This window comes from Rhinatrema bivittatum, chromosome 4 (assembly GCF_901001135.1).
Source record: "Rhinatrema bivittatum chromosome 4, aRhiBiv1.1, whole genome shotgun sequence".
Lineage (NCBI taxonomy): Eukaryota > Metazoa > Chordata > Amphibia > Gymnophiona > Rhinatrematidae > Rhinatrema > Rhinatrema bivittatum.
In genome coordinates, this window is record NC_042618.1 from 373,576,798 (window position 1) to 373,601,331 (window position 24,534).

General features: G+C 41.8%; 1 protein-coding gene across 1 annotated transcript in view; it reads right to left on the minus strand.

Annotated features, from left to right (window-relative positions):
* The window catches only part of FGD3 (FYVE, RhoGEF and PH domain containing 3), a 281,833-nt gene that overhangs the window by 23,210 nt on the left and 234,089 nt on the right, over positions 1-24,534 (minus strand). Inside the window, exons 16-17 of the mRNA XM_029600868.1 lie at positions 12,345-12,467; positions 6,181-6,333 (exon numbers count right to left, since the gene is read on the minus strand). Of these exons, the coding sequence (XP_029456728.1) occupies positions 6,181-6,333; positions 12,345-12,467 (276 nt within the window). The remainder of the gene's footprint in view (positions 1-6,180; positions 6,334-12,344; positions 12,468-24,534) is intronic.

The following is a 24,534-nucleotide window of genomic DNA, read 5'->3' on the forward strand; positions in this document are numbered from 1 at the left end:
AATTTAGTCTACCTCATTTCCACTGCTAAGAATCAAGATCAATACTAAAGTCTGAGCTATGCAAAGACACACCAACAATGCAATTATACAAAACATTTTTGGCTATATTTCAAGATTTAAAGGAAATAATATAATATATACATAGCTGAAGCTCTTGTGGTCAGGGAAAAACCAGAAACCAACTGGCCAATGGAAAGAAGGGAGGTCAGAAGTAGTGAAACTGAAAGGTGACAAGAAGCAATGTGTGGAGAGTAACAAAGAAATGGCAGAAATATTAAACAAATACTTCAGTTCAATATTAACTAAAGATGACCTTGGAGAAGGCCCATTGCTGATTAACAAGACTGTAGATGGGGATGGAGAAGACAAAACTCCATTTACAGAACAGAATGTATGGGAGGAGCTAAGCAAACTAAAAGTGGACAGGACCATGGGCCGGATGAAATACACACCAGGATTCTGAGAGAGCTCCGGATGTGCTGAAGGATCTGTTCAGTAGATCCCTGGAAATGGGAGTGGTGACGTGGGATTGGAGAAGAGAGGTAGTGGTCCCATTTCACAAGAGTGGTAGCAGAGAGGAGGCTGGAAACTATAGGCTAGTTAGCCTCACCTTGGTGGTGGGAAAATTAATGGAGACTCTGCTGAAGGAATGAATCATGAACTACCCACAATCCAGTGCGTTGCTGGTCCTGAGTCAGCATAGATTCACCAGAGGAAGGTCCTGTAAAACAAATCTGATTATTTTGATTGGGTGACTAGAGAATTGGATTGAGGAAGAGCACTAGATGTGATCAACTTGGATTTCAGCGAAGCTTTTCATATGGTCCCATATAGGAGGCTTGTGAATAAAACGAGAAGCTTGGGAGTGAGCGCCAAGGTGGTGGTGTGGATTACAAACTGGTTGACTGATAGAAGACAGAGTGTAATGGAAAATGGAACCTATTCTGAAGAGAGAACCGTGTCAAGTGGAGGTCCAAAACGATTGGAGTTGGGATCAGTTCTGTTCAATATCTTTGTGAGTGACATTATGGAAGGGATAGAAGGTAAAATTCGCCTATTTGTGGATGAAACTAAGATCTGCAATAGAGTGGACATGCCTGAAGGAGTAGAGAGGATGAATTTAAGAAAGTTGGAAAAGTGTTCAAAGATTTGGCAGCTGGGATTCAATGCCAAGAAGGGCAGAGTCATGCATCTGGGGTGCAGTAATCCAAGAGAGCTGTATATGATGGAGGGTGTAAGACTGATGTACACGGACCAGGAGAGAGGTCTTGGGATAATGCCTGGAGATCTGAAGATGGTGAAACAATGTGACAAGGAGATAGCTAAAGCTGGAAGAATGCTGGGCTGCATAAAGGAATAACCAGTAAAAAAAAAAAAAAAAAAAAAGGAGGTGATAATGCCCTTGTACAGATCCTTGGTAAGAACTTATTTGATCATTCTGGAGTCCACATCTGAAGGGAAATAAACACACAGGATAGAGGCAGTCCAGAGAAGAGTAACCAAAATGGTGTGGGGTCTGTATCAGAAGACCTATGAGGAGAGGCTGACGGATCTGATTATGTATATACCCTGGATGAGAGGAGGTGCAGTGGAGATATGATACAGACCTTCATATACCTGAAAGGTTTTCATGATGCACAATCGTCAAACCTTGTCCATTGGAAAGTAATCAGTTGAACTAGGGGTCAAGAAATGACACTTCAGGGAGGACGACTCAGAACAGTCAGGAAATATTCCTTCATGGATAGGGTGGTGGATGCCTGGAATGACCTTCTGGAGGAGGTGGTGAAGATGAAAACAGTGAATGAATTCAAAGGGACAAGGGATAAATGCTGTGGATCCCTAAAAACTAGAGGATGGAAATGAAGAAAAAAGCGCATGGGGTAACTTGCTGGTGTGGTGGTTATTTCCCTTAACCAATAAGCTTACATACTGTTAATGCAACTCCATCACTGCTCTCTGTTTCAATGCCAGGGGAAAAGGGGAATGGCATTCAGACAGCGACCAATGAGGGCCCCGACGTTTACAGTCTGGGGAAACAAATAAGCATGGGGGTAACTTGCTGGTACGGCAGTTACTACCCTTAACCAATAAGCCTGGTACTTTTGATGTAACTTCAACATTTGCTCTCTGCTTCAAGGCAGGGGGTAATGGAATTGGATTCAGACTAACCAATGAGGGTCCTGACTTTTACAGTTTGGGAAACTGATAAGCATGGGGTAACCTGCACAGCAGAGACTACTATAATCTTGCTTGTCAGACTGGATGGACCATATGGTCCTTTTCTATGTTTCTATGGTTAGAATTGACAACTCTTAGATCTCTCATCTCATCCAAAGTTTTTTTGTTTTTTTTTTATCCATCCATAGACTCAGACCTTTCTGGGCCCACTCTGATTCAAATTATTGGTCTATTCTTTAATCTTAACTCATTTAGATTATTGTAATGCCATTTTCTATGGTCTATCATATAAATCAGAAGCCTCCATACTATCCAAAATATGACAGCTAAGTTGATTTTCATAAAGCAGAAATTTGACCATGTTATTCCTTTACTTCTTAATCTCCATTGGCTCCCTGTATCTTTCCGCATTTTGTTCAAAATAAGATGTTTAATTTTTAAGGCTTTATGCTGGGGTAGCCCACCCTACATTTCCTATCTGATTGTTTCCCACTGACCTGGGAGATCTTTGTGTTCTACTCAACAAGATCGCCTAGTTTTACCATCACCAAGGGAGATCAGCTGGAAAGTACTAAAAAATTTGTTTCTCATTCTTAGCACCTAGCCTGGGTAACTCCTTCCCCTTGACTTTATGCTTGGAGAAAGATTATTTTAAAAATTTAGGAAAGCTTTAAAGACCTACTTGTTCCTACCAGATTAGGGCAACAATTCTTTACCTACCTGTTCTTTCATGGGTTTCCTCTTATTTTGTACTTTGGTTCATTTTTAATATACCATATTATTACTATTTTATTTTAAGCCTTTTGTTTATTTTTTATATAATTTTTTTTTGCTAAGTTTTTACACTATTTTAGCTTATATTAGCTTCATTTATATGGCATTGGTTTGCCTTGATAAAGATCTGCAATTAACCAAGTACGAAAAACTAAACATCTAAAGAGCCTTCTTAGAATTAGAGCCTAATTGTAATATGGAGACAGGGCAGCTCCTGTACTCTGCCCTGGGCTAGCATCTGGATTACCAGAAACATCACACAGCTACTTTTATGCCAGAAAACCCACATTTAAATCTTGGGCATATAAAAAGTCAGTGCGAGAAGGCAGCAGTCTTTGGCAGAAAGCAAGCACTAAGAAGGGCATTAGCAGTAAATATGAGAGATTGAGATCACCCCTAACATACTCTGGATAATGAATGAGGATAGGTATGTGGAAAATAAAGCCATTTGGAGACATTGCGCCCCCCCCCCCCCCCTCCGGCACATGCAATAAAATCCTGTGCTTATTTTCTTACAGAGTCTGTTCCTCCTCAAGCAACAACACACAGTTCTATTTCTTGCCACCACAGGTTTTCCAGACCTTTACAGTAGGCACACCTCATATACAGGTTGACTTAAGCCTCATGTGGCAACCTGCTCCTGTCTTTCAGTAGCCTACCCAAGCACAAGACTCACCCAGTCTGCTTATATGGACATTTCCCATGTAGATGGTAGTCCTCAGCTTATCTAGACCACATCCAACCAGGTGGCTGCCTATCCTCCCAGCCCTCTGCCTTGTTTCCAGAGAGAGACTGTTTCCCCTAAGTAAGCCCTTAATTGGCTTCACCTGGGTCTAGAAATTATTGTTGCTTCTCCATGCTGTCAGCTTCTGCCTTTCCAGGGCTACAATTCCTAACTGCCTTTTCCTTAGAGTGGTACCACATCTAACTAGCATTAGACTATGGCTTCTTAGCACCACCACGTCAAGAAACCATCTGTCTTCAACTTCTTTTACTTTCTTCACTTACAGCTATAACCTGTCTTTTTCCATAACACCCTTGCAAGAGATGTGCACACGATTTTGATTTGGCTTGTTTTTTCATTTTGGAGTAGGAGGGGGTTGTTTATTTGTATTTTAGTTTTTAATTTTCATTTTGGTTCAGTTTGTTTGCTGAACCAAAATAAACATTAAATACCCCCCCCCACCACCAAATAAATAAAAACATGGCCTTGCCGGACACCCTCCACTACTTTCTCAGGTCCTAGAGCTGTTCTCTACTCCATACCTCCTGTCAAGAACCAGGGCTGAGGTCAGGGCCTCCCCAGGCTAGACTGAACCAAGCTCAGCCAGGGCCTTCCTGGGTCCCTCAGTCCCCCCCCCTCCCAAAAAGAATCAATGCTAGGATCTCCTCTAGCCTCTAGTTACCCCTTCTTTGGTGGTCTTCATTCTCCAAAGAGGCAAGAACAATCCCCTGGTCGGATGGTGGCCGGCCCTGAAAGAGGTGCCATTTTTAAAAGAATGCTGGCAAGGCAGGAACCAGGAACTGCTTTTGCCTCTTTGGAGGATTGCTGCCATCACTCGATGACTCCCTTCCCTCTCCCCCCAAGAGGTTGTGACTCTTGCCTCCCTGGCCCCAGCTGACCCAAAGAGTGGAAGACCAGACCAGGGGGAAATCAAACCCAGGCTCCTTCGCATAGTAGCATGCAGCACTGTCACTGAGCCGGCCTGCATCTAATAGTTTTGACTAATTCATTTAGAAACAGAATATAAAGTAGACAGACTTCAATTTAGGTGTTTTCAGTATTCTCCTGTCATGTTTTATATTTTTTTTACCACAGGCATATTATAATTTCCATGCCTCTGAGAACAATGGAATCTTAAAGAGTAAAGCAGCAGTACTAGGTAGATTACTTCAAATATCTACTTGACTGTTTTTTGGCTCTATCACTTCTCCTCTAAGACTTGCTCCTAGGACACCTTTCTACTTTCTCATACATTTTTTGTATATCTATAGCCCTTTTTAAAAATCTAACTTATTCTACTGTATTCCTATAGTACATGTGGCAAGAGGTACTTGTTGGGGATTTTAGGAGTACAGCCATGTCCTTGTGGATATGGCTAGGTATAAGATCTAAAAAACAAACAAACCCCAAAAAACATGTAACCGCCATCTACCCAAGAAATAAATAACAAACACAAAGGGTCAATAAATCCAGCTGTTTATTAAAATGTGTTTCACTATTATTCAGCACTATGGTCTGGACAGCTCCCGTAGGGCACCTCAAAATAATAGTGCTGTCCAAAATTTTGAAACATGCTAAAAATTATCTAGGAAATTTTGCTCGTTTTTACTACCAAATTGCCTAGGCAATGTCTTTTGCTATTCTGTTGCTTCAAGCACAATATTCTATATCATTACTTACCTTTTGTTTCATTTTTGTCATTGAATCCACAATTTTATTTTTAATTGGAAATATTGTAAAACACCATACCCTTTTGAGGAAGGAAATGTAAATCTATGATTAAACATCAAATACACCACAATGGATGAGGGGTTTACAGCTTCCCTCCAGGGGAATACCAAGTTAGGGAGGTGAAAAGCTCACATCAACATAATTTGTCTCCAAGGCAGCAGGTAGCACTGGTGGAAAGTAATTATGTATTCTGAAGAGCTTTAACAAGTAAAAATGGAAATCCTTTTCTTCAGAAATCTCTACCAGCTCTAGATCTGAACCAAAATGAAACTCCCTATTGGTTATTCCTGTAGTGCTGGCAGATGATGATCCAAGATCTCAGTAACATGGTTCCATTATCATTTGCAGTGCCTAGTTTTATTCTCCTTTACCTTACACAGTTCTGCTTGGACAGTTCAGGAGTCCCAGTATTCTCCAGTGCTAGCTAACCTGCAGATCAGTCAAACTGGTGTGAAGCATCCAAATTCAATGCTAAGCCCTCCATCACCCCTCCTCTAAAGGAGCACACATGGGTTTAAAAGGCTGTCTGCTAAGACTTCTTTAAACAATTAAATCACTGTATCAGCTCTTTACTCCTTTATTCTATTACGATTTGTAGAGGCATCTGCAATCTCAACAAATAGAGAGAAACCACACCACTTTAAACAAATATAGGCAGTTTATGGGAGTATATAAACAAACAAAGCTGGGAAACATAAAAGTAAACTTTCTTTATAGTGATCACCAGGTGCCCTCGTGCAAGCACTTTCAGAGCTAAGTTGTAAGATTACCTCCATGGTTGCTTTTCTCTTTGACTCATTAGCAACCTCAGGTCCTGGACTGCTTGGAATAGCCACTGGTGACAGGAAACACTCTTTGCAAACCCGGTTATGATTTCTGTTATCTGCAAGTGACTTAAATTCGGAGCACTTCGCACAAATAACCTATATCGGAAAGCAAACACTTGTTAGAGGTGATGCAAACCACCAGCAAAAGCCATACTTTGCAGCAAAATATTAAGAGTAGAAACTTGCAAAATTTTGTGGAATAGTTTTGTATTATTTGGAGAAAATTGAACAGACATCCATAGGAGAGAGAGTGGATATACATTGAAGGACTAAGCTCTGCTCACTGCACACATGTACTCTTCAGTCCCTACTAGCTATGGCCACTGTTTATTTTGGCTTCTATGACTTTTTTGAGCATGGCAAAACTACTTTTTGACTAATTTATATGTTCTGTGCTTTGATTTCACCTCAGTCCCATTTCTATAAAAATGACAAGTGTCCTACATTAGCATCCACTTACAAATCAGAGTTTGACCTAAGTATGTGGATGTCCAAAGACTATGCCCCATATTGGTATGCAGTCTTGGACCTTAACTTTGGAAAGGTGGGTTATAAAAGCATGCATATAAATTGTTCTTGTGGATACTGCAGTATTTGTTATGCTCAAAAATATATATATATACACACACACACACACATATATATATACACACATACATTCACACATATACACATATGATATATATCATGGAACCAAATGTACAGTAATTACATTATATCAGCTTATAGAAATTAACTTTATTTTGTTCTCTACATCAGTGGTTCTCAATCTTTTTTTGGCCGGGACACACCTGACAGATGGTTCTCACATGCGTGACACACTGAACATGTGACCATCATGGGGCTAAATGTAAACATGCACTCTGCATCCACAGGAATCCCCTCAAACCCCAGCAATGAGGGCAGAGCAGATCTAGGGCATTACCCTGTACAACTCGCCATACAAAAAAGATACTCTGGTTCTGATGACATCTCAGTAAAAGCAAAACAAACTCCCTTTACTACCAGGCACAATAGCCTTCCTTATGAAAAGACAGTAATTTACCACTAATGCATATCCTATTGAGAAAACACAACAAATAAGATTGATACAAATGCCTACATGCTAGTAAAATACCTCACCTCGGTCATACACACAGAACTGACCTTCACCAAGTACAGAGACCACAAATTATACATATAGAGACAGAAACTGGAATGGAAAACCAAAAAAGCCACTCTGCATGCAGTGCGAACCTGAAGAAATAGAAAGAGAAATATAGCACCTAACAGACTTTCAGGATTTGCAATAATGCACACAAACTAACCCGCACAAAGTTACACCTGTATTATGGAATATACTCAAACAGTAACAACCCTATCTAAGAAATACAACTATTAAACCAGTCCCTAAACACTAATACATTTCCTATTGGGAAAACAGGAATAGCCAAGCTGCTGTAGAGCCCTATACAGAAATAATTGTAAAGCTATACTAAAAATGTTACAAAACAGCTGCTGAACAGAATAATATCCAACAATTAAAAACTCATAAAAATTATTAAAACATGTCCAAATATCAATAAAATATTTCAAAACAGCAGACATCACATAATACCCAATAATTAAAATGGCAGTCAATCAAGAAAAAAAAAAATGTAAAACGCCACCTTTACTTACCCTCTCCAGCAACTCTCCTACTCCTTTCCCTTCCAGGCCAATAGTACTCACCAGAAGCAGCAAGGGCTGCTGAAGCTCTGTCCTTACAGTCCTCTTCCTTAGCGCCCACAACCAATCACTCACACACACACACACACAAACACCCCCAATTAGACCCCATGACCAGTCTCGGTCTCTCTCACACCAGTCATCTTCCTGACCAGTCTCTCTCTCACACACACAGGAACACATCACCTCCCTAACCAGTCTCCCTCTCAATCACACACATGCTCTCTTATATACAAGCTCTCAATCACACACAAATGCTCTCGCACCCATTCATACCAGCTCTCACCCAAGCACCCATTCACATCAGCTGTCACCCAGGCACCCATTCACATCCACAGACAAGTTCTCACCCAGGCACCCATTCACATCCACAGACACAAGTTCTTACCTAGGTTCCCATTCACACCCCCACACACCATCTCTCACCCAGGCACCCTATTCACACACACCAAAAACTTCCTTCACTGCAGGGATTGGCTCCAGTTCCGCCGTGGCTTTACTCCAGCAGGCCTTCTTTTTTCGCCACCACAGGGATGGGTCCTGTGGCGGCCTCGGTTGGGTTTCCTCTTCACCACCACAGGGATGAGCTCCCATGGTGGCTTTGCTTCATTGGAGTTCAACACTGCCATTCCTCCCACCCCACCCCCAAGCTATGGAATGCCTACCTCACCGGCCAATCAAAGGCTTCCTCCCTTCTTCCTACTCCCACTGGCAGGTAGAAGGGAGGAGGCTTCCGATTGTCCTGCATGGGTGGCAGGCAGAATGAAGGAGGCTTCCCATTGGGCAGTGGGGGTAGGAAGAAAGGAGGCTTCCAAATGGCCCGTGGGGTCAGGAAAAAGGGAGAAGGAAAGTACAACAGGGCAGTGGGACACCGGGAGACAGGACACAACTGCTAGTGCTTGGAAACACACTGGTGTGCCGCGACACACCGGTTGAGAATCGCTGCTTTACATGGTCCATATCTTTGTATATAGCTACAAAAGCCAGATAAAGATATTAAATTTTCCATCTCTTTTCTGATCTGCCATGAACAGGCAAGTAAGTCTGAGCAGACATGACGTGACTTGACATACTTTTGATAACTGGTTTGTAAAGGATCCTACAATTGGCAAGGCTCACTTATCTGTACACCATGGGGCATTTTATATTTTAACCTCGTATTATACACGTCTGTAATTTTCAATTACAATCATATTATTGGATGGGTAAATACACCACCGACTAAAATTTAAATTACACCACACAGTCTAGTTTTGTGCAGTTTATTAAAATATGCGCTGACAGCATTTTGCTTAACTAAATAAATGGACATGAAGCCAATAGATTTTGAAATTACAGTAACTTTTTTTTGAGGCAAATTCATTTTTTTTTATTTGCTTACTTGTACCTGTTGTGTCCATCGGTTCCTAATGCCCTCTCTCCGCCCTCCCTCACCTCTTTGGCACCTCCCTCTTCGCCCACGGGAAGATTGGCTGCCATGGCGTTCCTCTGCCGAGGTCCTTCGGTGTCCCTGGACTGGCTCCACACTGCTGACCACCAAGTTTCCTGGAGGCCTAGGGGCGCGCGCGCAGCCCCGACTGAAGTACAGGCGATGGTGCGAACCTCGGGGGCGTCCCCCGAAGATGACGTCACCCACGACGGATATTTAAGGTCTTAGAATTTCCTAACACATTGAGTTAGCAAGGGGTTTTGCTACCTAAGCTACTCTGCCTCCTTGGACTAACTAGGGGTACCCGCTCTCTCTCTTACTTTGTAGATTGCAGTCTGGAACCGGTACTCACTCCTCGAGGGTCCTTGTTCCCGGACGTCTTCAAATTCTCTTCTGCCTGGAAGTCAGCACTGTCTACTACATCAGTGAGTTACCATCGCTCTCTCAGAGCTTTCCCTGGAACCAGGTACTCGCTCCTCGAGGGCCTATACATTCCAGCTCTTGGGCTTCTATGAGACATTGTGTGAGTCTTACCTTCAGGTTCGGTACATGAACTCTGCTTACCCTGCCTACTCACTATATTTCAGTTTCTCTACAGCTCAGCCTCCAGGGATCGCTGTTCCAGCTTCTGAGGGACTACAGCCCAGCCGTGCATTCCAGCTCACTACTGCCATCTCTGGTGGTTCAGTATACTGTCTAATAAAAGAACTGGTGTGTGTCTGTCTTCATACTCTGAACCTGACCGGTGGTCCCTCTCGGGGTCTTCCCCGGGGGCGTAGTCATCTGCCACTGGTTCAAGGATCCACCCACAACTCTCTTAAATACATCAGATTGCTAACTCCTCACGGAGAACACATCAGTACCATAGCAGACAAGAATATCATTTTAATGTTTAACTTAAACCTAATGAATTATTAATACTTAATTTCAAATGTTCACAGAATCTTCTGTCAGAGAGGAGCACTAATGAGTCATAAGAACTCAATGTAACTCCCTTCACAGAAATAAGAATATAGAAGCAAGGAGACATTTTGGAGTGTCAAGCAATTTTATGTTGTAGCAAGTTTGATGTCTGGGTTCTCTGGGGGGTTATGATACCTTTTTATTGCATCAACATAGAAATAATCGCAAGGTGATGATATTCATGAGGTTCCAAGACCAAATATGCCCCAAGAAAGATCTTATGTAATTTTAAAGTTCATGCACATCTGCATCTTTAAATAATTCTTATACTGATGAAATTAAAAACTATTGCAGCCTGCAAAAAAAATCATGTTTTTCTGCAGGCTGGTTAATAGGACTCTTCAATAAAAGATTAAGGATTTCAAACAGATTATGAGCTTGATGGTAGGCTCATTGTTTCTTTGTGACTCCACATTTAAGGCCAACTGAAATGTGCTGAGGGTAATAGTAGGTATTTCATAGAATGTAGTGATAAGCTTTTACCATATGTACTGAAAGGTTTATAGTTCTTGTGGACATCAGAGCCTGTGAGTCAGGAGCATAAGTTGGTTCATAAAAGTTGTGCACACATAACAGTCATAAATGCAGAGTACAGAAGACCAAAACCATGCTCCAAGTTCAGTCCCAAAGTCTAACACTAGCCCCACAAACTTTACTTCACCTCTGACCTTGAGTTACCGTATTTTTCGCTCCATAAGACGGACTTTTTTTCCCCCAAATGTGGGGGGAAAATGTCTGTGCGTCTTATGAAGGGAATATAAATAAAAATGTAATTAATTACAACCCCCCACCCTCCTGACCCCCCTCAAGACTTGCCAAAAGTCCCTGGTGGTCCAGCAAGGGTCCTGGGAGCAATCTCCCCCTTTCGGGCATTCGGCTGCCAGTAATCAAAATGGCACCAATAGCCCTTTGACCTTACCATGTGACAGGGGCTACCGATGCCATTGGTCGGCTCCTGTCACATGGTAGGAGCAATGGATGGTCCACACCATTTTTTAAGATGGTGCCGGCCATCCATTGCTCCTACCATGTGACAGGGGCCGACCAATGGCACCAGTAGCCCCTGTCACATAGTAAGGGCAAAGGGCAGCTGGCACTATTTTGATTACTGGCAGCCGAATGCCCGAGAGGGGGAGATCGCTCTCAGGACCCCCGCTGGACCACCAGGGACTTTTGTCTTGGCGGGGTCAGAAGGGTGGGGGGTTATAGTTAATTAAATTTGAAGGTTTGGGGTGGGGGTTTTTTTTTTGGTTTGTTTTGTTTTTCATAAAATAGCATGATAAACGTTTTCTGATCCAAGGAGTGGACCGAAATGGCCCTCCCCAGACCCAAAAATGAAACAGGGACGAAAAAAAATTGTATGCATTCCCATCCCTCCATAAGACGCACAGACACCCGGGAATGGAGCTGGTTTAGCACCCCATTTTTTTTTTTTTTTTTAAATTTCCCCCCCTCTGAACCCTAGGTGTGTCTTATGGTCAGATGCATCTTATGGAGCGAAAAATACAGTATATTTCCAACATTATGAAAATAGGAGTTAATCCTATGCACCATTCTGCGTTGGTGAACAATAGCTAATGCCTTGATTAATATGGGATTTAATTGAGGAGTACTAAGCTGTGTAAATATTTTTTATGCGTAAAACTCATTGCTACATTGTGAGTTCAGTTCTACACACAAAAAAATGTGCACAGAGCCATGCGCTGACGTGCACACAACCCAGTGCACCTTATTACATCAAGGCCACAGTTCTCAGCCATATACTAGCAGTAAAGAAACCTGTGGCTATTAATTCATTTTAGTGATGAACTAACAAATAAATAAATAAATAAATAAATAAGATGGCAGTATTTTTTTTAGGTCCTATAAATTCAGAAGCCAAAAAAAAAAAAGAAAAGCCCTATAAAATGACTCCTGTGGGGAGGAGGTTGGAGGAAGATACTTGTCCATTATGTGAATTTCAGTAGTTAGCACAGAAAATGAGTTTTGTTATTGCTCTGACACTTACTGCTCCACACTGTTTGCAGTGGTGCCGCCTTTTTGTAATGGAGTTAAAATTTTCACTGCAGTTCTTGCATGTTTGCTTTTCCTTGTCTCGCTTTGACCTGGAAGATTTTTTGGATGCATCAGCCTGAAATTAAGAAAAAAATTCAGTACAGAGGTAGTGCTGCACACGCCTTGGGAGAGAAAGGGAAAGATGGTTAAATGGACATCCTGAGAGGTCTGCTGGCCAAATTTTGTGTACCATGGGTATTTTTGAAGGAACCTTCCAGATTTAATGTTGAAAGTGGGGTTTTGTTACTTTACCTTTGTTTCTGCAAAAGCCCAGGGTTGGTAGCTTCATAGGAAGGGGGTGAGGTTAAAAAGGAGGAAAAAATAATCTACCTTCAAAAATGCAATTCAATGATTTTTCTAAAATCAGTCAAGCTGTTTCCTTTATGTATGTATTTACGATAATGAAAATTATACGTCTTACTCAATGATAGGGATGTGCAGAGGGACGCCATAAGTTGCATTCGGGATTCGTATTCATCAGGGGCAGATACGTTGCATTCGGCAAGGGGGCCCCCCTGATACGTTCTATACGCCAATTCCTATTCGTTCCCCTGCTAAAATTAAATTAACTACAACCCCCCACCCTCCTGACCCCCCCAAGACTTACCAAAACTCCCTGGTGGTCCAGCAAGGGGTCCGGGAGCCATCCCCTGCACTCACACCCTCGGCTGCCTGTTTCAAAATGGCGCAGATAGCCTTTGACCTACTATGTCACAGGGGCTACCGTGCCATTGGTCAGCCCCTGTCACATGGCCATCGGTGCCATCTTTTGCTCCTACCATGTGACAGGGGCTGACCAATGGCACCAGTAGCCCCTGTGACATAGTAAGGGCAAAGGCTATCGGCGCCATTTTGATTATTGGCAGCCGGCGGCCCGAGTGCAGGAGATCGCTCCTGGACCCCCGCTGGACCACCAAGGACTTTTGGCAAGTCTTGGGGACCCTCTTGACCCCCCACAAGACTTGCCAAAAGTCCAGCGGGGGTCTGGGAACGACCTCCTGCACTCCGGCCGTCGGTTGCCAGTATTCAAAATGGCGCCGATAGCCTTTGACCTTACTATGTCACAGGGGCTACCGGTGCCATTGGTCAGCCCCTGTCATATGGTAGGAGCAAAAGATGGCACCGATGGCCATGTGACAGGGGCTGACCAATGGCACCGGTAGCCCCTGTGACATAGTAGGTCAAAGGCTATCGGCGCCATTTTGAAACCGGTAGCTGAGGGTGTGACTGTAGGGGATGGCTCCTGGACCCCCCGCTGGACCACCAGGGAGTTTTGGTAGGTCTTGGGGGGGGGTCAGGAGGGTGGGGGGTTTGTTTAAATTGGCTCCTAGGCGGCCAAATAATTCGGCGAAGATTCGTTGTATTCGTGGGGAGTCGAGATACGTTTCGATTCCCCATGAATACAACGAATAAGGCCCTATACGTTGCGGATTCCCAATTCGTAGGGAACGAATGCACACCCCTACTCAATGATGCTGTAGCTTCACAATGTCCTCCAATCACACACTCATTTTGCCAGTCCTCAGATTTCAATGCTTACATTACCAGGCTGTGCTAAACAGTGTGATAGAGGCTGATGTGGGTTAATGTAGGCTTTAGATATTTAATTGTTAATATCTGATTTTATTTATGTTATTGGGTCACCTGCCGAGAACTGTGGATTGAAAAGAATTGGTTATTTTAAATAAATAAATATGGTAGGGTTTTTTTTTGGTGTGTTTATATTTAGCCACACAATTTCATTGGTAGCTTAATGCGAGTTGCATTCGGGTACCATAGGTATTTTTCTGTCTTTAGAGGGTATACAATCTAAGGGCTTCATTTAGTAAGCCTTTTTTCCCCATTCTGTATCAATGGGGAAAAGCTTAGTGATTCAGACCCTAAGGGCTAGATTTTAAAAGCCCTGCGCGTGTAAATCCTGCCGGATTTACGCGCGCAGGGCACTCACGCACTGGCTTGCCTATTTTGCATAGGCCACCGGCGTGCGTAAGTCCCGGGGCTTCGTAAAAGGGGCGGGAGGGGGCGTGTCTGGGGGGGGCATGTCCGGGATCAGGGGCTGTCCGGGGCGGGTCCGGGGGCATGGTGATGGTTCGTGGGTGGGCCAGGAGGGTGGTCCCGAGTCCCCCGGCACTGCGGCCTGTGCCGGGGGATGCTGAGGCTGCGCGAGCAAGTTACGCCTGCTTCTAGCAGGCGTAACTTGCACAACAAAAAGTAGGGGGGTGGGGATTTAGGTAGGCGCTAATTTCTACAGGCACCGGGAAAGTGCACAGAAAAGCACCCTCCGACTTAATATCATGGCGATATTAAGTCTGAGGTTCCGAAAGTTACAAAAAGTTAAAAAAAAAAAAAAAGATTTGAAGTCGGCCCGTGGCTTGAAAACCGGATGCTCAATTTTGCCGGCGTCCGGTTTCCAAACCCGTGGCTATCAGCGGGTTTGAGAACCGACGCTGGCAAAATTGAGCGTCGGCTGTCAAACTCACTGACAGCCACCACTCCTGTCCAAAAAGAGGCGCTAGGGACGCGCTAGTGTCCCTAGCGCCTCTTTTTACCTATTTTTACTGCCGGCCCTAATTTGAATACTGAATCACGCGCACAGGTGAGTGGCCTGTGAGCGCGCCGGGAGAGCTCTCCCGCAGACTTTACTGTATCAGCCTGAAAGATAACTATCCACTTCTGAATCCTGGATAGAGGAATCGGTGTTAAACAATTCATCATAAAATTGTGTAAACCATTTCCTAATTTGGGTGATGTTAGAAAAAAAATTCCCATTTTTATCCTTTACCTGAAGAATTTGACCTCGTACAACCTGGGTTTTAAGTGTCTGTGCTAGTAAATTTCCTGCCTTGTTTCCATACTTAAAATATTTTTGTTTAGAGATAATTGAATGAAATGAAATCTCATTCAAGTAAAGCATTTGCAAATCCTTTCTGGCCTTATCTAATTTCTGAAGACTCCGCCTATCCAACTGAGATTTATGAATGTATTCTAAATTTTTAATCATTTTTCCTAATTGTAATCTAAGTTTTAAATTTTATTTCTTCTTATAGTTGGACCAGGATATTAAATGCCCCAGAACCTCCGCTTTGAGACAGTCTCAAAGCATTACCTTTGCAACTTCACCATTATCATTGATGCTGATATATTCTTCAATAGCTGTCAATTTTTTACACAATACTTTATCCTGAAATAAAGCATCATTAACTTGCCAAAACCGTCTCCTGGTATCATTCTGTTGTAAAGCGATATAACGCATAGTGGGAGCGTGGTCTGACCACATTATTCAGCCAATGGTGGCAGTTTGTATACTAGAAACCAGGGTCTCATCTACCAAAAGCATATCTTTTCTTGAAGAAGAATTGTGAGGTCTAGAGAAAAAATAAGTATAATCCCTCATCAAAGAGTGTAAGAACCTCCAAACATCTAATACCTCCAATTTGGTCATCAACATTTTTAAAGCTATGATGATGTTTTTGGGTACCTAATCTCTGGGCTAGTGAATTATCAAGATATGGATCTACAGTAATATTAAAATCTCCTCCAATTACCACCTGCCCTACTATTTTATCAATAAGTAGATCAGAGATCATCTGAAAGAAAATACTATGTTCAGAATTTGGAGCTTATAAATTTAAAAGGGTAAATGTATATGAAGAAGTTACCCTCTTGAGCAGAATATATATCCCATCAACATCCTTATTTAATACTTGAAAATCCACATATACATTCTTTGAAATCAAAATGCCTACCCCCCATTCTTATGTTTTAGAGAGTTAAATGCTAAAAAAACCCCCAACTTTTGAAAAACTTGTATTATTCAATAGCCTCTTGTCTCTTTTACACAAATGCATTTCTTGAATAAACAATTTCTACTCTCAGCCTCTGTGCTTCTTTAAATGGCATACTTCTTTTATTAGGAGAGTTTAACCTAAAACTTAAGGTATTAGCAGCCTATAAATACTAATAAATTAAATAAATAATAATGAAAAGCTCATACCCCAGAGATACCCTTAAAAGATCAGAAGAAAAGGACATAAGAAAGCAAGCCATACCAGCATAGCCCACAAAACAGCTTGTGTTCAACTCTCTAAACAGTGACATCCAAACTTATCTGCATAATTGAGTAAATATTTGAAAAACAATCCCATCTTCCTTCCTCGTTTACCAAATCTCATCCCCTCCCTTCTCCCTTTAATCAAGTGAAACCTTAACAGGCTCCTAATAGTAGAGAACAAAACCTCCCTTCCCTCCTCTGCATATAATATTAAACTAAACAAGGTAAGGGTAGAGTAACAAACAGTGCACTCGATAGGTAACATAGTATGGTTTATTCTTAGAAATCGTATATTCATTTATGGAACACAACAATATACTGCCTTAGACACAACTCCTCATAGAAATTAGTATAATAAGAGGGAACCAGCATAAGTATATAAGAAGTATGAACTCTAAATTGAGCAAAAAAAGATTTGAACGATGTAATGTAAAAAAGGCTACATTCTGAGTATGTAATGGAATGAAATAGCACCTTAATTAACTCATACTTGATGCTGTTGTGTTGACTTAGAATAGGTATTTATAATTGTAAGAAACTACATAATGCATGAAACTAGATAATGCATGAATATAACCTAGACCATGTATTAGCTATTTGTATTAACCAGAATAGGAATGATGACCAAGAATGGTAATGTTGAACCTGAAATTGAATGATGACATTGTAAACAGTTGTGATCTTGCCTTAGAACGATGGTATATAAAACACCTAAATAAATAAATATATAAATAATCAAATGATTTTACTCTCAAGTCTCAGATATTTTGGCAGTTAGACCCCACGATTCCCTCCTTCACTCATTAGTGACTGTCTGCCATTTCGAATAATCTTTGGGTAGTGTCAATGTAGTTTACAATGTCAACGTTATCTGGACTGAAATCTGAGCAGTCTGTAAGATTGGTGCAGCTTCAGATGCAGTCTTGATTCTGGATGTTACACCACTAATGGTGAAGGCAAGATCAAAAAGGAAAAGCCATCTGTATCTTATATTTTCTTTCCATCAAATAGTGGTGTTTTCTTTAAGAACTCTCTACTTCTGTATGATTAAACGGAGACAACTTCCTTCCTTGCAGTTCGCATTACTTTTTCTTTCACCTGAAAGTTCTGAAAGCATGCCATTATATCTTTTAGGTTTCCCATCCTTGGACCTAGGACTCTATGTGCTCTTTCAACTCCCACTTTAAGATCATCCTCCAAATCCATTTCAGGAAAGAGCAAGATCCTGCTTATCTGTTGTACCACTGGATAGCACCTGCAGTCTCTGGTAAACCTCTGAATTCCTGGATTTACTTTCAAGATTTTCCTTTTTTCTTGGGATGCTATTTGTGGCGATTCTAGATCAGCAATTTTTTGTTGTAACCACGACAGACACACACCTTGACCATCCACATGTGTCTACAGCTCATCCACCTTATGGGCAAAGCCCTCAAATTGTGTACAACTCAGCCACCATTTACAAAATCTCTATTTTTATTGTCAAGATATTGTTATTCAATTCACAAAACCAAGTGGTAAAATCTGCCCAAGATAAACCTTCTGATGGTAATTGTCCAGAATCTGTATGTCTCACATTGCTCTGGGCCTCAGATGGCACGGAGTCATCAGCGTTGGCCATTTTGTTCCCATCATTCGTTAGAATCCTGAAAGCCCCATAGGAAAACTGGCGCAAATTCACCAACTTTTTTCTAGTGGACATCAGTACCACCTTCTACAGCAGCTTGGCCACAAAATGGACGCTAAAGCAACCTCAAATGAGCACTCTAACCCTATGATTTGAATGAATACAGGGAAGAGCTGTCTCTTCAATGCTCCCATCAGGGTCGGTGATGTCACTTCCTCTCTATTTTGAAATTCTAATGTACTTTACCATGAGCACTTGCAACTACGTCTGTGGGTACTTTTGTATTCCTGGTCTGTGCTAGTCTACATTTTCAAAGGGAAATTCCACAGGGAATCTCCCTTTGAAAATTCACTTGTGGGTCTTATGGACCTACAATTACCCCAGTCTCTTTCAAAATTGCTCCATAATATTATATGACCTTATAAAAAAATAACCCTAACTTTATTTAATTAAAAGTCTTTTTACTCTGTAATTCTTTTTTTTTTTAATTGATAACAGAGGAAACAGCCTCCTGTAATTCTAAGAATATTTTCTATATATTGCAAATCCCAATTGGCCTGTAATCCCTCATTGAGCCTCTGGGGACACAGATCTGGGAGCATGGATGTCACCGATAGCCTTAGCAGAGGACAGGAGGTGAATTTATACCCCTGCCAGGACATAAAATTATCTGATATAATAAAGCCCACAATACAAAATAAAAATGGGATACTGAAGTAGAATTTTAGATTAGTTAACCAGATTCAAGCATAGCTTTGACTTCACAAAATATTAAACCCTATAGATATATATATATATATATATATATATATATTTTTTTTTTTTTTTTTTTTAATATAAAAGGGCAAATAAATGGAGGACAACATTGACAGAACAAAAATAGTAAAGTCAGACTTCAGAATGGAACATTTAGTTATTCTAACTTTTTTCTTTTAAAAATATAATATTCTCCTTACAGCCTGGAACCTTTCTGCTGCTCAGTGCTAGGCTTTCTGGCTCCAGCAGCCCTCTCCCTTCCCCCCTCAGTCTGGTTGTCCGTCACGACAACAGTTCTTAGCTGAAAGATGCAGACTGTCTCCCCCCACATTTTGCAGCCCGGTGCACAGTGAAGTGAATAGTAGCAGTCAAGTGACATCCCTTCCGGCCTCTATCATTTTGCCCTATGGATCAGGATCTGGTGCTGAATGCAGGTGTTTCTCACACCATACTGTTGGGCCATCAGGTTGGCCTAATATTTCTTAAAAGTTTCAAGAGAATTGTCTCAGGAAGTGACATGCAAAGAAAAGCAGCTAACATAAAAGTACAAGTTTTACTCTCTTTCCCCAAATCATTTGAAAGATTTATCAGCATTCTGTTACAGGTCATTTAGGACACCAGAATGAGATTGCAGCCAACCAGTGCATGTTTTAATCTGTGCTTTGCTGGTAGCAACCACCATCTTTTAGAACATTTTTAGCAGTTACGATCTTTAAAACGTCAAAAGCATTTTCCAGCTACTTCAAATGCTGCTGTCCAGATGCAGGGATACTTTGAGGTTGGCTGTAGTCAGTAATGAATAGATATCAAATATTCTTAGCAGGCTAATCTGACACCAGCTTGCAAACTGAGCTTTTTAGAGATCACCACAACTACGGTGTGTTTCTGTGATTACACCAAGCATTCTTTACAACACTCATCGATTAAATAAAAGAGCTACAGTATTGTAAGACCCTACCACCTAAAGATTTTCTCCAATTTTAACCCCACTGCAAAAACCTGTTAATAATAAATGGGATTCAGGGCAGAAAATAAGGACTGGAGCTAGCCAGTACGACATGTCATACAGCTCTGCCTCAGTGATATCACTCAGCGTCACCAAGGGGGCCCCTTGTGATGCTGGGGCTCCAAGCAAGTGTCCTGCTTGCCTCCAATTCCCCCCAAAGCCAGCCCTGAAAAGCTAAATCAGCTAACTTCAGCCGTTTTTCAGCAAATAACATATAGGTGCATTGTAGGGTGAACGCACAATTTATTGATCATTTCAAATAAAATATTTAACTGCCCAGAGATTTATTTATTGGTTAAGGGAGTGAGGGTGTAGGGGAAATTCACTATAAACAGGGATTTGGTTCCATCTGAATTCAGTGGAAGGGAACAGAATTTACAGCTGTGGGATTCATTCTACTACTAGTATTTTGATGCCTCTCACTTTCTCTAAGCACATCCAGAACACTGCTAAAGCAGGTCCATTTCTTCCTGTATAACATCGTTAAAATCCATCTCTTCCTTTTTGGACATGATACCAAAACACTCATCTACTCTTACACTGGGCAACAAAGTTTCACAAAAGTCATGTTACTGAAATGAAATTAGTCAGTTCTTATAAATTTCCATGTGCTAAACATGAATGTGACTGTGAAAATGCAAAATTGGCTCTAGTTTTTTTGTAATATGCAATAATATAATTACATCTTGAACTGTATGCCAATAGTAGGAGACCTACGGTTAATACCGTTTGAAAAATGAAGTCAGACTACGTCTTAGATTTCTTTGCTCGTCTCTTGTACACACCTGTTCGGGAGCATCTCTGCGGAGTGTCCAGCAGTAGTCAGCCAGCATGAATATTTCAAATGCTCACCCTTTCTGACTGGGCTTCATATAGTACACTGCTGACGTCAGCTTACTCAGCAGCAGCATGGCAGTAGAACTGCATTGCATCAGAAAATGATGTAATAAACTCTGGATGATGTGTGCATGATGGTATTATGCAATATGATGCAATATTACATCATTCTAGGCTTATTTACAGTCCTACTGGATAAATTTACATGACTAAACATAGAAAGTGAACTATATTAAATATCTTCAAAACGAGAGCCAATAAAAACTTTTCATGGTCATATTCGTGTTCAGCACATCAAGATACTACAGAGTAGGACCTTTTTAGGTCAGTAACACTTTCATTGTTGCCCAGTGTTATCACCACCCGCTTAGGACTATTGAAATGTGCTCTTTCTGGGCCTCCCACTGAACCATCTTTCTCTACTGTAATCTATTCAAAATTCAGCTGCATGACCTATCTTCCCTCAACGTCACTATAATTGTGTAGCCCCTCTTCTCATTACACTGGCTCCTGTCTGCTTCTGCACATAGTTAAAGCTTCTCTTACTCGCCCATAAAATGCATTCACTCTGCAGTTCCTCATTAGCTGTCTTCTCTTCCTCGCCTTACACTCTTCCTCATGAATTCCGTTCATTGGACAAGTTGCTCTTATCCCTGTCCTCCTCCTCCACCACTAACTCCTGATGCTTCACCTTCCATCTTGCTGCGCTCTATGCCTAGAAAACCCATCATGCTCCCTTTTCTGGCTGTATTCAAACCAGTCTAAAAACTCACCTTTTTGAGGCCACTGTTCTAACTACTTCTCTGCAATACATTCACTCCCCATGGACTTGTTTATCATGGATGTCTTAACCAGACTGTAAGCTCCATGGGGCAGGGATTGTCTTTTATAAATATCAGCACAGCACTGTATTAGATCTAGTAGTGCTTCAGAAATTATAAGTAGAAATAGTAATATTAGAGATGTGAATCGGAACCGGAATCGGTTCAGTTCCGGTTCTGATTCAAATCGTGCATTTTTTTTCGTCTGGCCCGATCGGGTTTTTTTTTTTTTTTTTTTTTTTTTAAATCGGCTGCGCCTGATCCGATAAACAAAAAACCCACCCCGACCCTTTAAAACTGCTCCCTTAACCTCCACCACCTTCCCAACCCCCCCAAAATTACCTGATGGTCCAGTGGGGGGGTCCTGGGAGCGTTCTCTCGCGCTCGGGCTGTCGGCCGATAAACAAAAAACCCACCCGACCCTTTAAAACCGCTCCCTTAGCCTCCACCACCCTCCCGACCCCCCCAAAGATGTTTTAAAATTACCTGGTGGTAATTACCTGGTAAGATGGTGCCAGCCGTCCAGTGCTCCTACCATGTGACAGGGGCCGGCCAATGGCACGGTTACCCTGTCACATGGTAAGGGCAAAGGGCCATCGGTGCCATTTTTATTAGTGGCAGCCGACGGCCTGAGAGCGGGAGATCGCTCCCGGGGCCCACTGGACCACCAGGTAATTTAAAAACATTTTTTGGGGGGGGGGGGGGGTCGGGAGGGTGGTGGAGGCTAAGGGAGCGGTTTTAAAGGGTCGGGTGGGTTTTTTGTTATCGGCCGACAGCCCGAGCGCGAGAGAACACTCCCGGGACCGTCGCTGGACCACCAGGTAATTTTGGGGGGGTCGGGAGGGTGGTGGAGGCTAAGGGAGTGGTTTTAAAGGGTCGGGGTGGGTTTTTAGGTTGTGTCCTAACTCTCGTTAGTGTTCACTAACCCGATTAATGATTTTTTCATGATAAATCGGTGGAATTTCTATTGTATCGCACTCTTTAACGATTAATGACGATTTAAAAAATATCGGACAATATTTTAAATAGTCAAAAAACGATTCACATCCCTAAGTAATATATTGTGCCACAAGACATACGCAGTTCTGTGAAGACACATGACCCAGTACCTGCTCCATGGAACTTATAATCTAGTCAAAAAGACACACAGATAAGACAAACAAAAAGGTATATATTTAAAGTTTGTATTTCCATAACAAAGGCTGTATTTCAGTAAATTCAGGACACCTACACCATTATAAATTTTCAATAGCTCATCTGACCCAAAAACAAATCACCCAGTACAGTTAAGCTGCATGTAACAACAGGGACAACGTGGCCCTTTTCTCACTGGCATTAAGGAGGCAGACTTACTTAGTGGAACAGTTCTACAATAAAAGTGACTTTAAAGGACTGTGTAGTCCTGTACAAGTACCGTATCTCAATGATACAAAATAATACAGGTGCACTAAGGGAAGGCTTCAGTTGCAGATGGCATAATAAACCAGAGGTTTAAGGACCTCAGAATACACTCTAGAAAAAAGGTGGCAAAAGGAGATTATAACAGAAACAAAATAAAAGTCTTCAATGAAGTAAAAGGCAGCAGCATTTTCTATAGGAAAAGGTCATAGACCCATGCATGGGCAAGAAAAGAAGCTGGAAGGAAGGAGGATCAGAAAACGCTTTCCAGAGGTAGCAGTTGCCTGGGACATATAGAGAGAGTGGTGATATAAGATAAGGGGGTTATGTTAAGAGTCTCAGTAGGCAGGGCCAACTAGGCAGGGCAAGAGGTCCTTATCTGCTGTCAACTGCTGTGTTACCCCATTGCCTTTTTATTGGACTAGCTCAACATATTCTGTGACTAGCTCTCATGTTCTCTGCCGGTCTTGCAAGACAGGAAGAACTGCACAAGAAAACAGTTAACATTAAGTAAAGTAAGAAATAGGCGGTGGGAGTTGAGGAGTTGAATTTTTGCCTCCCCCCTCCCAGCCAAAAAGGCATACCCCTGCCCTGCAAAGTCGTCAGCCTTACAATGTACAGCTATGTATGCACCCAAAGAAAAAAAACACTTTGGAATCATTTTGGGATGGAAATATATATTCACTAGTCTGCCATGCAAGCCACGAGCAGCAGGGATGTCCTAAACTGTGTACAGCACTAAATACTCTGTCTTGTAATGCACTACTGTATGTTGTAAAATAGGGATAGGCAATTCAGATCCTCAAGTGCAACAAACAGGTCTGCTTTTAAGGATATCCACGATACATATGCATTAGATAGATGTGCATGCAGTAAAGGTAGAGAATGCACATATACCTCATACATATTCATTGTGTATATCCTGAAAACCCAGCCTGTTGGTCGCACTTGAGGACAGGAATTACCCCTGTTGTAGGGTATAGGGCGAAGCGCTGTGATGACTAATACACTATAAACATAGAGGCTATAAAATCTGTTTGAAGGGAATCAGTCAGTTTCAATTGAGAATACTTTTGGCTGTTAAAAAAAAAAAAAAAAAAGCTCATTAGATATAGTCTTTAGTATGTTTTTGTTCTTCCTGGAATTGAATGGGTACAGATATTTATGTATTTATTTCAATTTTTGTGATGCACTAGTGCATCAAGCATCACAGCTGTTCAGTCTTAGGTAACTTTTTAGCAGCTTCTTTAATGGCATGAAAAGGGAAAGGTAGGTCCCATTGTGCTATTCAGTAATTTATTTCAGCTGGCACCTATCACTGATAACATGCTGCTGTTCTTTAAATCATGGAGTTTTATGTTCAGAAGTTTGCTCCCTGACATCTGCAGGATAGTAGGACCTTTGGAGTTCTTCCAGCCCATATCCCAGTGACTGGCAATAGCAGTTAAGCATCACAGAAGAAATAGTGCTATCCCCTTACTGTGAGTCAGTTTGCTATTACAGATGCTGAAGAAATAGGCAACCCCCATGTTTCACTCATGGTGCTCTCTCTGACTGTGAAGAAAGTATATCTCAGAAAGAAAGCTACACATTGCCTCTGGCAGCAGCAGCAGCACTACTTCTGGGACAGTAGCCTATGTAGCTTTGCAC